At 39.6% G+C, this 12,522-nt stretch overlaps 2 protein-coding genes across 6 annotated transcripts in view; one reads left to right on the forward strand and one right to left on the reverse strand.

The window, feature by feature from the left end:
* MTOR (mechanistic target of rapamycin kinase) overlaps nucleotides 1–12,522 on the forward strand; it is a 68,392-nt gene that overhangs the window by 20,804 nt on the left and 35,066 nt on the right. For all 4 annotated transcript variants that reach the window (XM_069782470.1, XM_069782471.1, XM_069782472.1 and 1 more), the window contains one exon: nucleotides 25–170. In XM_069782470.1, the coding sequence (XP_069638571.1) occupies nucleotides 25–170 (146 nt within the window). The remainder of the gene's footprint in view (nucleotides 1–24; nucleotides 171–12,522) is intronic.
* ANGPTL7 (angiopoietin like 7) lies at nucleotides 1,956–7,579 on the reverse strand. 2 transcript variants are annotated; one of them, XM_069782468.1, is made up of 5 exons: nucleotides 6,990–7,579; nucleotides 5,205–5,308; nucleotides 4,669–4,863; nucleotides 3,620–3,818; nucleotides 1,956–2,580 (listed from the first exon to the last, which is right to left on the reverse strand). In XM_069782468.1, exons 1-5 carry the CDS (start codon nucleotides 7,366–7,368, stop codon nucleotides 2,411–2,413), a joined length of 1,047 nt encoding a protein of 348 aa, XP_069638569.1. In that variant the 5' UTR covers nucleotides 7,369–7,579; the 3' UTR covers nucleotides 1,956–2,410. The 2 variants fall into 2 exon arrangements, with proteins under 2 accessions (XP_069638569.1, XP_009919112.1); XM_009920810.2 differs by having other exon boundaries at nucleotides 5,205–5,305; nucleotides 6,990–7,578.

The following is a 12,522-nucleotide window of genomic DNA, read 5'->3' on the forward strand; positions in this document are numbered from 1 at the left end:
TTTGATGTATGTGCTTCTACCCAGGGTCCACTGCCTTTGAGAGATGATAATGGCATTGTCCTCCTGGGGGAAAGAGCTGCAAAATGTCGAGCATATGCCAAGGCCCTTCACTACAAGGAGCTGGAATTTCAAAAGGGTCCCACCCCGGCCATTCTAGAGTCTCTCATCAGGTAGGATCACAACTGATGGGATTTCTGCTCTTGCATCAGTACCCAATTTAGGATACCATTAGGATGAATCTAGGTAATTCTTAGGATTTCACTCTCTGCCACAAGAATGTGTTGTAGGCTTACTAACTAGCTTGCAGATGTACAGTCCTAGCTGCTGAGTTCCGCCCTTCCATTATATGGTTGAAATGATGGTAGAAGCTGTGGGAAGTTGCACAGGAAAAAGTGGACTCTTCTGATTTCTACCTCTCACCCTTTAAGTTCAATATGGGATGTCATGGAGTGGCTGTAAGTTAGATGAGAGAGATTTCAACACCTACGTATAAATAAGTCAGAAAAGCTGAAGTTGTTAATTAAAATTCCTCATCAAATTCTGCTCATCTAGCTCAGGTAGGTCTCATTCTTCATATATCAATAGAAGATATTATAACAGTGTATTTTTTCCTGAGCTTTGTCAACAAGAAGAATGTTAGCCTGAAATACCTACACGAGATTTGGTACTAAACTACATGTTTTAAAACGTGAATCTCAGTTTTATATCACAGAAATGTTAACTCTACCATTTGAGATAGACAAATTTATTTTGGTTGAGCAAAAACTTAGGTTTGGCTGTATGCAGTGAATTTTTCAGCCCTCCTACTTTCTTGGAGTTGTGCTTTTCTGGTTTTTTCCCTTCTTTTTTTTTATCCTTTGTCCTCTCTTCTTTTTCTGAGGACAATACAGAATTCAATGTATTCCCTTTCTTGGCCTCAATCACTTGTGCAGCTGTTTCTTTGTGTATCAAATAGCAAGTAAAGCAGCAAAGACTTGAAGTAAAGCAGGATTAAAAATGAAAGACAATTTATTAGAAATGAAAAAGTTTAGAAACCTTTTAAAAATCCATTTTATAGACCACAGTTAAAATAGTTCCAACTATAGTTCCACACAGTCTTGAAATTTACAGTATGAACAGTCAAACATATGTAAGGCAATTCCCGATACACCTTTATCTCCTATTTCACACAAGACTGAACAATTTAAATTAGATTCAAACTCTCTTTAAGGTGAATAAAAATAGATATATTAACTATAACTATCTCTTCCAACGTATTCAAACAGCAGTATGGCTACAGGAGGAGTCTCTTTCTTTTTTAACTGTTATTTTTAACACTTTGTTATGCAAGGGAGAAATGTACTGATTTTTGATGTAACATCTCTAGGTAACTTGTAATTGGGATAGTCTTCAGAACAGATTTTAATACTCCTCAGTGTGGTATGCTGGCAAACATTCCCTTACGTTTGAATAACTTTTGGCACTTATAGATTCTCTGGTGCGTACTAGTGTTCTGCTCATGGATACAGTGGTTTTAAGTATTGGAGTTGAGTTTTTTGGCTGGGTGGCTGGGTCTGGATTTTTTTTTGCTAACCTGCTGTTCTCTCTTAGGCTTACTGACATATAGCACACTTACATTCTAACTTGAACATAATTTTGTAGCAGCCCAGAAAGTTGCTTTCTAGTTTATCAACCTTTAGGTGATCTGTGGATAGGAACAAGCATCACAGAGCATATGGGACAAATCCTTCCTCCAGGGTTACTATCTGCTGGGTGCAGCCCTCTGTGGGGACTTATTTGAGGCAGCAGCAGGAGATGGCAGTAAAACTTCAGGAGAGAACCTGGGCAATACTAATTAATCCAAAACTTTTGAGCTTTGTTTTTTCCTCTGCGGGAATGTAAGCCACTTGCTATACACTAAAGAAAGGTGCATCGGGGCACTTCTGATTGATTCCTCTCATTTGAAATGAGTATGTCATTTTCTGATTTGAGTCCCTCTTGGAAGGAGTTACTCAGCAATGCTTACTCTAGACACTGAAGGAAAGGCAACAAGGAGGCTTTTTTTTTTTTTTTTTTCAGTCCCTGCCTGGCTGGTTAATACTAAGGCAACCCACTAATCACAATGCTAGTGAAAAGACACCAATAGGTTTTCTGAAGGTGCTGTAAGTGCGTTCTGTTCTAACCTATTCTAATACAGTATTTTTCCCTTTGGACAGAGCCTTAAGAGGAGGAAATAAGTTTGAGCCCTGATAACACTAGTGGCTGTGGCGGGTGCTTAGTGTGTCTTAGTGTTTGTGTGTGTACACAGGCAGTATGTACCTGTTGCACATACTAGATGAAATGAACAATTATTTGGCTGATTTTGAGCTGTCCGTTGCCCACCTTCTGTGCAGTGGCATCATGTAGCTGTACAATCAAATATTGATTCCCTCTACGGTTTGAAATCCTCTGGCCGGATCTTCATCTCAACTCTCTTCAATGAATAGGTTGATCCATGCCATCCGTACCAGGTGATGCCATCCATGTTCTTGGTGTGTTCTCCTTTGCGGTAGTAAACCCCGTTCAGATTGGAATCTGTGCAGCAATTGTACCAATATCCACCTTTTTAGAAAACAAATTAATAGATTCCTGGTGAGCTGTTTACTTAAAACAGGTATGTTTTGTATTAATAGTAAGAATTATTGCTCTTTCTGGAGGAGAGCAACCAGAATGCAGCATTTAGTCCCTGGAGCCTATGGCCCTAATAGCTGGGATTGCAGGTAAATTCAAAACTTAACATAGATACTAAATACATAAAGATTTTACAGTTCCATAGTCAAATTAGTCCAGTAGGTTTTCATTTAGTTGCTCATTCCTCTTAGAATATTTCCTTGACATGCTTCTGTCTCTGACTCTAAGACGTTAGCACAGGAAACGAATTTGGGTTCTTAGCTTGGGCATCTTAAGGTGTTGCAAAGGTTTCTGGACTCTGCAAGTAAGCTGCACTATTTTATTGAGGCTGATATCAACAATTTTATTTGCATGTCACATGGGAGCACAATAGGGAAATTAAAAATAAAGGGCAAGACCCAGTGAAAACAATTATATTTGTGACAGACCTCGTGTAAAGATAATAAATTGAATTAAGAGAGTAACCTCATTACAGGCTCTTAACAGAGTAGGAATTAAGATGAGAATTCAGGCTGAACTTTGAGGTGTGTGTAGGATAATAATATAGGAGAATAATTACAAGTCCCTAATACTAGAACTTGAAACTTCATAAAAATATAAGAAAAAATGAAAACCTTATGGATATACAGGAATGACTTCCTGCATCACTGAATTGCATCAACATCTGAGATAGCCTGGCAGATTGGCAGATACGCATAATGGGCTGGATAACAGTATGTGTAGGTGAAAGCATACACTAAATCATTTGAAGAGTACTGATGTCTATGACCTACAGTCTGGCTCTGTGTAAATCAGCTTTAACTGCCAGATTTCCCATATAACTGGTGTGTATTCCAGAATTGGTCACTTCTCCCTTGATTTGCCATCCAGTTGCTACTTACTAGTTACTTGGAAAGGGGGAGTCTTGGGCGCTCTAAAAATTACCGAGGCAGCTCTCTTCAGGACAGGAAGGTGTTTATATGTGCCTTACCTTTACGGAACTGGGCACAGTCATCCACGCACTTGTCATTGTCCTTGTCCTTCGTGCTGAAGGCTGTGTTGTTGTGGTACCTTAGGGAGTCACGCCCTGTGTTGCCAGTGTAGTTCCCCACAAAAAGACGATAGCTATTTAGTTCGTTGCTCAGGGTGAATTGCTTATATTGTGCATAGCGTATGTTACCTTCCCAGTCCTGCCATAGAGCAGTGAAGAAGAGATAGGTCCTATTAGAACAGTTATGAAAAGACTCCACCATCTATGGTTATATACAGTGCATGTTGCCTATCTTTTCTCAGTACCAGAGTTTTCAAGAGGGTTTTTTTTGTCTCATACACAGCCAGCAGAAACTTACCTGTTAAGGCAAAGAAACTTTCCAGAGCAAAGCATCATACTTCCAAGTCTTATGTGTACTGGTATTAAACAATATGTATGGAAACCTGGTGCACAGCTCTTGCATTCAACATCTGTCTCATAGTGTGCTGCCTCAAGTAATATTTTTTCCTCTCTGAAACAGTGACTTTTAGATATAAAGACTTTCAGCTCACTTTTTCCATTATAGATGTCCCATCCCTCAAAGCTATTGTACCAGCTATAAACTAGTCTAAGTTAAACCCAAGCCTTTAGTAGACTGTAGAAATTGTTTTGGGGTAATACAATGCAAACTCTTTTGTACACAGGCTGGAAGGAAGTGCTGCAAAAGGAAAAGACTCAGTGTTTTTAAAACATTATGGGCCATCTCTGCAAAACTTAAAACTGAGGTGGTCAGCAGCTTGATATGGGTTCCGCAGGATTCTCTAGAGCCCCACATGTTCCCTAAGACACAATCTGTCTGCAGACAGAAGGTTGTCCTACTGACTTTGCATGGTACAGAACATAATTATGTCTTGTCATTGAATGTATCACTACATCTGTCTTACCTCCTTCTCCTGTAATTAAAGCATGCAAATTCTTTGGGCCTTCTATAGAGATAAGACATGGTATCTGCTACTAGTCACTTTGTACAAAAAACCTTTTGCTGCTGAAATTAAGAGCTTATTAATTACCTCCAACTCAACCCGCAGAACAGTGGGGCGTCTTGAAAGTCGGTAGATATTTTCATTTCCCAGCCAAAAATCTCCCCGAATATTGCCAAATCCTTCCCTGTATTGTTTCCAGTCCCTATTGAAAGATGTCAGACCAACTTTACGTCTTTGGATGATAGTCCAGCCACCTCCATCTGTCTCCATGTCACAGAACACCTAGGACAGGAAAAAAGACAGTGCTTACTTGACAGCAGATTTAGGAAGGTTCAGTTCTCTTAACAGAAGACAAGACGTTGTTCCAGATCTCACAACTTGAAGAAATTCCTATTTTCTTTAAAAGTCATGAGGAAAAAAATTTATTAATTGAACCCTTTTTCTATTTTCCCTCTTAATTGTACACTCTTTCCTTCTTTGAAGTCTGCCTACATAAAGATGCTGATTTAAAGTGCAGGATATCATAACTCAGTATGTGCTCTTTTCATCTCCGTGGTAGATAAATATTTCTTGATTATATTTGAAAAGACATGTAATATACATTGTGTACTTGACATCCTTACCTCCAGATCTGGACTCCCCAAAAATTCATCAGGAGGTAGCTTGTAAACACCAGAGATTCGGTAGTTCCTCTGGTAAAGTGATGAGCAGTCATAGACAGCATCTACTTGAATCAGAACCAGAAAGTAAGAATCTGAACAGCAAGAACTCCTCCCCTGTAAGTGTGGTTTATGTAAAGCTTAGTGGCAATACAAGGAGTAATTTAAGTGAAGAAAACTTCCCACAAGTCTAGTGTTCTCCTGAAATAGTTTAGTTTTGATCAATGCATGTACTGGAAAAAGACATTGTAGCACTGGGACTTTGTGATGGTTTCTCTTTTTTTTTTTTTTTTTAATCTTTCCCATCTAAAAAGACATCTCTTCACATTGCTACTGCTTGTATCTGTGCTGGAAGGTAAAAAGATATATATTTGCTGTCTTCCTCCCAAATAATAAAGGCTGATATAATAGAATGGCTAGGCCTGCTGCCAGATGCCTGTTTTGATTGTGTGCTTGAACAGGTTAGCCAAGTTTGTGGATGAGGTATATTTGCACTAGAGCCTGTGACAGAGATGGTGGCTTTTAACTGCAGTCATCTGTCAGTCTCTGCAAGCCTCTTTTCCTCCTGGTGCAGGAGCTGACTTGAAGATGGTAAAATGCACAGCTATTCTGAGGAAGATAAACTAGCTGAAGCAAGGCTTTATCCATTCTGACAGTTTTCAATTTAGTACAGACTAAATGTCTCTTACCTTGTGAGATGAGACGCATCTGTTTTAAATACCTTCTAGGCCAGTTTCTTCTGTGTGTTACTGTATTTTTTTCCAAAACTACAGCTCCAAAGAGATTCATTGTGGTATAATTTTTGTTTAAGACCTACTGTAAACAGTGGTGTGTCAAAACTAGCCAAGTCGAACTCTTTGTAAGAAGAGTTTAATAAATAGATTGAGAAGTTTTTCCTTTGCATTTAAAAAAAAAAATTCAAATGAAGTCTTTTGGCAAACCCAGTCATCCCAGACAACAGCAGTTTCTTTTTAAGGAAGTTTTAAGCTTGCTGCAGTGACTTTCATTTTAGGAGAAAAGTCAACAAAATGGACACTTTCTTCTGGAAGTGGCTTTACAAGTAGCTGACCTACAAAATGCACCTGCATTCCATGTTTAGTACAGGCCTGTGCAGTCACTGTGCGCAGTGAAATTTTCCCTCAGGGAAGAGAGAATTTTGAACAATTTAACTGTGTTCTGGCTAGGCTTATATCACAGTTTGCATCTTGCATCATCTACAGCCTTGAATTTTTGAGAATTATCATTCAAATAATGGATCACTCTTTTAGTCTGGTTCAGAGATAGTCATAAAGATACAATTACAAATCTCCAGTAATGCTTGGAGAGCATTTATAATTGTTTTACCAACTTCTAGTCCCCCGTCAGCACTGGGAACTCGGAGGGTATCACTGCCAGAGCCATTCCCTGACAAAGCCAGCTCCCTTTCTTTTTGGATTGGTACTGTAGTGCTCAGACAATGAAATATGACACTGAGTTCCTCACCGTACAAATACAGTACCTGTTCAGTTTTTCCACTCCCTGATAACAGACATACAGATATTAAAATACAGCTGGTCTTTTGGACTTCTGACAGATGAATTCAAACTAGTTTTCTCAGGATCACCCGCCTACAGAAGTACTTCAAGCAGAAGTATTCAGTATGCATACTTGTTAATTGCATAAGTGGGACATGCTAGCATTAAGAACTAGTCATTAGTTCATTTTGTGCATTAAGAGGTGTATCTGGGAGCTTGGCGACTCCCTCCTTACCAGCTGAAGTTTGTGTGACCGTCTGAGCTGCCTGGAGTTGCATGATATCTATCTGGTTGTTCATTTCGGAGTATTTGCTCTCAGCATCAATGAGGCGGGACTCCATCTGCTTGGTGCTCCCTTCCAGCTCCATCACCTGCATGACCACGTTCACCCAGTCACCTTCCTGCTTCTTGCTCAGCTCCTGCAGCATTCTGCTAAGGTTGGCCACTTGCAGCTTGAGCTCCTTAATCTCATCGCAGCAGCCTGTCATCTTGGACTGTGCATTCCCATTGATTGTTCTCCTTTTAGGAGGCTTCTGCAGCAGTGCTGGATAGATTGCCACAGAGACAGTGACAATGCAGAGCCATGCCAGCTGAGCAGTGGATCTTGCTGGCATTTTTGCTTACAGCAACAAAAACCTTCCAGCTGACTGTGGGTAGTCTGAATGCAGCTGGGGTAGGTATGAAATTTTCTGCAAGTACTACAGCAGACTGGTACCTAGCTTTCTTCCAATGAAGTGAGTCTCTGAAGGTGGAGCCTGAAGAAGTAGCTTTTTTTCAAACCCCTCCTGTCAGAGTCTATGCACTTTGGAAGTCTGTCTTGAAGCATCTTATATACTATTTTTCTGTTTACTTCCACCCCCCTGAAGCTATGAAGAGCTTTCTGGCCCCTCCCAGTTCATCTGTTCATATCAGGTGTTCACAGGGTGAAATTGGAACAGGTTTCAGCCAAGAAAGGTTGGAGAGAGCAGGAGAGACTTCACTCAGTTCTGTCTTGAAGGGGTGTGGGAGAGGGCTAGGAAATGAGGAGAGTTTCCAGAAATTATTGCCCATTGGATTGTCGCCCTCTTGGTGACTTGTTCTGGCACTTCAGTAACATAAGAGCATTAGTGGTCCAGAATGTGAAAAGGCTGTCCAAGCAGGATGAGTTTGTAAAAGTGCAAGGAAGGTAACTCCCTAGCAGGTAGCCCTAGCCACAACAAATCCTACTAATGTATTCTCCAGAAGTTGTAGGGGGTAACTCTATGCTTGCAGTATTTCTTAATTTAGATAGTATTTTAGCAAATTCATCAGTTCAGCATGTAATCCTCCTCTCTCTGGACACTGATGTCTCTGCACTATTTGTGTTGTAGAATTCAGTGCTGTTCTTTTTAGAGATGGGATACCTGAGTGTGGGATGGAAAGAAGTCTGCAAAATATGTAAGTCAAAACCCATGCCTCTGTTTACTCATAGTGGACAACCGAAAGGACATTAAGTAATGCTGAAAGACAGTCTACTTAAAATTGACAAGAGGTGAGTTTTTTACAGGCAATGTGATCTGTCTAACTCCAGTATTGTGGAGGCCAGTTTATTAGCAGGATTTTAAGAGAGGAAAATCTATGGGTAATTAAAATGTCCACAGTTACATAAAGTGTAGATTTAAGAGTAAATCTAAATCTTAAATCTTTAGACATTCGGAGTATAGGTCAAGTATCAGTTGGCTGAGATAGCAACTTCCAGTCTCCTCTTTTATGTCTTATAACAGTTCAAAAGTTGATTATAGCTGTTTGATCCCAAAGTAGAACCGTTTCAGCAATGGCGCCGCCTTTTGCAAAAGGTCTGCAACTTTTGTTCTAGATCCTTATGGGTAAGTTGTTTCTCCACAGGCCAGCTGCTCTGTAATTGCCCAACATGTGGGTTCTTGCATCTTCCTGCAAAGTTTCTGATTGTGATAACTGGCAGAGATAAAATGTAAATGAAGGAGTAAATGGCTCATGTATCTGCTCCTGAGGTAAATGTCATGAAGGCTTCTTGGTGTCCAAGAAAACAAAAGAAAACTAATTTTGCTAGTTTTACAAAGAAAATTAGGACAAACCCAACTGAGACATGCTATCCTATCTAGATTTCTTTTGCTGATCCAAAGTGGCTGCAGGATTTCTGCTTAATTAGAAAAGAGTAGAAAAGCCTTGCTGATCTGACATCCACTTTTAAAGAAATAGGAAGTACAATTTCTTGTTGGTACAGTTTCTCTTCCTCCTCAGCTTTGTTACACTTGTTGCTAGCTGCTTTGTTTCTGTCTCTGATTTGCATGCACCACAGCTGGCTAATAGTTTTTCTTCAGAACAGTAATGAGACACCCCACAGGATACAAAGATTTAGAAAGATGAAAGCATCAAAGCACTGAAGGTGTGGAATACGAATACAGATGTTTCATAAACCTCTGTAGTCTTAGTATCAGCTAGTGAGGCTACTGTGTGGTACTGGTGACCTGAGATATTGCCAGAGATACGCAAGTACAATTTGATAAAGTACTGAGGATATCTCCACAGCAGACGGTGGACTTCAGTCACGTTTTTGTCATAGACATTCCAGAAGCCTTCCATAGCAAAATTGCTTTTTATACTTCAGACAAGAAAGTGCCACTGCATGTGGATGAAAGCCTGACCTTTTTGTTCTGCCTCTAATCCTGTCTGAGCCCTCTTCCAGCTGGAGCTTCTCTCATTCCCAGGGGCAAATTCTTCTCAGGCTTCCTGTGATGAGAAACATGTTTTTGTCGAAATTGGAACAAAGAATAGGACAGGCCAGACTCTGGCTTCTCCTCCCCAAAAAGCCACCCTGCTAACACCCCCATCGTGTTACATAGGACTTTGATCCATTCTGCTGCTGCTCTCACTCACTGTAACTCTTTTATTTCTCTTGTACAGTTTGAATTTCACACACACTCACACCATGAGGGGCAGATGTGGAAAAGGGGAGCCACTTCTAAGTCCATGCATTCCTTCTTGATACAAATTTTGGAAGGATCCAAGATTCAGCCAGACTCTGTTGCACACAGATGTTACAAAACAGTGCAAAAAGGCCACTGAATCCCCCCTCTAAACAGTAGTATTTAATTGAAATGAGACAGCCAGGATTTTATTTTGGGTTTAGCGTCTGATTTGTGTATCCTAATGCAAGCCATCTTTCTTTTGCATACTTTGATTTACCTGTTTTAAAATAGAGATAATACTTCTTTGTTCTCTCATTGTGTTCTGTGTAAGGAGGTGACAACAGACATATGCAGGAATGGAAAAGAGCACTAATCTTCCTGTCTGTCATTACTTTTGAGGAAGCATTAAGAGAGATTTGGGCAGACAGATCTCTGTTGGCAGAGACCTTAGCCTTAATGGAATTTGACTACTTTATGAGTATTTGAAAGATGAATCTTTCCCTGTTGCATGGAGAACTGAGTGTAGTCACTTAGGCAGCAATAGCTACTTATGCTAGTCATTGCCAGATTAGATCAGCTGTAGAAGTTGACAGTCTGTAGGAAACTATTCCACTGTTATGTACTGGAGTACTTACAACTTGAATTCAGGATCCTGTTATATCTTGGAAAGATGCATAGTTTTGGGCGTAAGTAGGAAGAAACTAGTTCCATTACTGAGTGGGTCCTAGTCCTATTTTTTCCTTTCCTCTAATACTGATAGAGAAATCGAGTATCACTTGGTCTGAAATCCATTGCCCTAGTTTTCCTCCATTATATTTTGTATGTAGGAATACTCTGCTACATGGTAGATAAAAAGATGAGATCCTAAAGTCGAGAACATGAGGCAAATCCTTTTTGACTTTGTTAATGATGTGGGTTTTAAATGATTGGGAGAATTGAGTCTAAACATGGTTGCAGTTAGTATGTACCCTATGTTTATAATGTTGGTTGATGTTACCAAATTCAAGTATATTAGTATTACTTGATTAGAAGCAGATATCTCTTGTCCCTGGAGGGTGAGATTAAATTAGAAGTGGGTTTAAATGACTGCCTTCTCTGGGAAGCTGTTCTGGCAGGTGTATGTGAAGCTGAGACAAGAAGAAAACCTCAGCGCCCTGTGGCTATTTATTTGGTAGCCAGTCATTGCAAAACCCTTAATATGCATCCAGCAAATGCTTAGAATCTAGCATTCCTGGTGCTTGCTGAGATGGCAAAGGCTCTTAGCAGTTCTCTGCTGGCAGATCGTAGGAGTCCATAGTTCGTTGAAGCTCTGTGAAATACTGCTTTCCCCTCCCAGGAAGTGTGAAACTGTTCACCTCTGGCTTTGGAGATGCTCATGAATGTTCTAACATTCCCTTTGCTATAGCTTTACAGTAATGACTAAATCCCTAGTAAAGTAAAATAAAATTGGTGTTTACTGTAATTAGTTACTGTAAATCTTTGAAGTTATACAGGAACAGGTGGAACAAGTGAGAGGGCCTGATGAGAAACAAAGCACTGATACTTCCTACAATCATTTGTGATTTCTTTTTTATTTAATGTATCCTTTCTTTGCATAACCAATACATAAAGACTCTGGCTCTGTGTTTCACATTTTTCTGCTAAATATCTTCCTTGGGAATTTTTTTTCTTCTCTGCCTTCACTGAATCTAGTTAATAAAGAATAGGTGATATAAAACCTTTTGCAGCCTGAGCAGCAGGACAGGCTAAGAATTTTATTGTAACCATTTTCACTGCTTCTCCTTTCAAAGCTCATGAATGTTTTTATTTAATTTTCAAGCATTTATATCAAGATTGGGAATTTGGCCAGTTTTAATGCCTGTGAGCAATGTGGTGCATTCTTACTGTGAAAAGCTGAAGGGGCTTCTACTCTGGCCTATAAGCAGTCAATCATCACAACTGTTTATTGAAAACAGCTCTTTGCTGGTATTGGTTTCTCAAATGTATTTGTTCCCAGCATGGGAATGATTTTTAGTAGCATGATGGAAATGCGTTGGATTTTGGAGTTGTTTGGGGGGCAACTGGTTGTTTTCTGAGGTTTGTTGAATCAGGGACTTAGGGATGCCTGAACACAAATAAACTGCAGAACTGGGGAGACTGGCCAACAAAGTTAATTCCTTGTGCCAGAGGATTACCTGTTCCCCAGAGTATCCACAAAGTAGCAGTGCCTTCCTCTTCTAATCCCAGAAGCAAGCCCTCAGGACTTCTTCAGAAGGAAAACCAAGCTTGACTTATGTTGGTAAAATCTGTCACACAGAATAGCTTTTTAAACAAACTTGGGGAGACTAAAAAAAAAAAAAAAAAAAAAAAAAGTAAAGTTTGGCTTCTTGTCTAGACTTTGCACACAAGCTGCTTTATTGCAAAAATAAGGTTTTTCTACTAAGTTTTGAGATCTTTTCTGGTAATCAGAAATGTGTGTGTTCCCTCACAGATAGGCTCTGTTAAAAGAAAGTTTTTCATTTTTTTGGGATGATAGGGAAGGGTCCAGTCTCTTACTTCTGAGTTCTTGAAAATGTAATGTATTTTGAGTGACAGAAAGTATTGTTAGAGACCATGAAAGGTAATGGAAGACTGGAAAGCTCCCAGGACTGTATAAAAGAGAGTATTTCTAGTAAACATTAGACATTTATGCCTGGGGTTTGTGGAGGAGAAAAGTCCATCATTTGAGTGCTCTTCCTGCTGAAGACAATAAAGTTGTTTTTTATTCCCAGTTCATGTCTGGTTTCTGTTTAAATAGCCTTTATAATATACAAGCAGTAAGAGTATATTTCTCTTAAATACTGTTCTTGTTTTTGATTCTAGCTCAGTGTGCTACATTCTAGT

This window comes from Haliaeetus albicilla, chromosome 4, assembly GCF_947461875.1.
Source record: "Haliaeetus albicilla chromosome 4, bHalAlb1.1, whole genome shotgun sequence".
NCBI lineage: Eukaryota > Metazoa > Chordata > Aves > Accipitriformes > Accipitridae > Haliaeetus > Haliaeetus albicilla.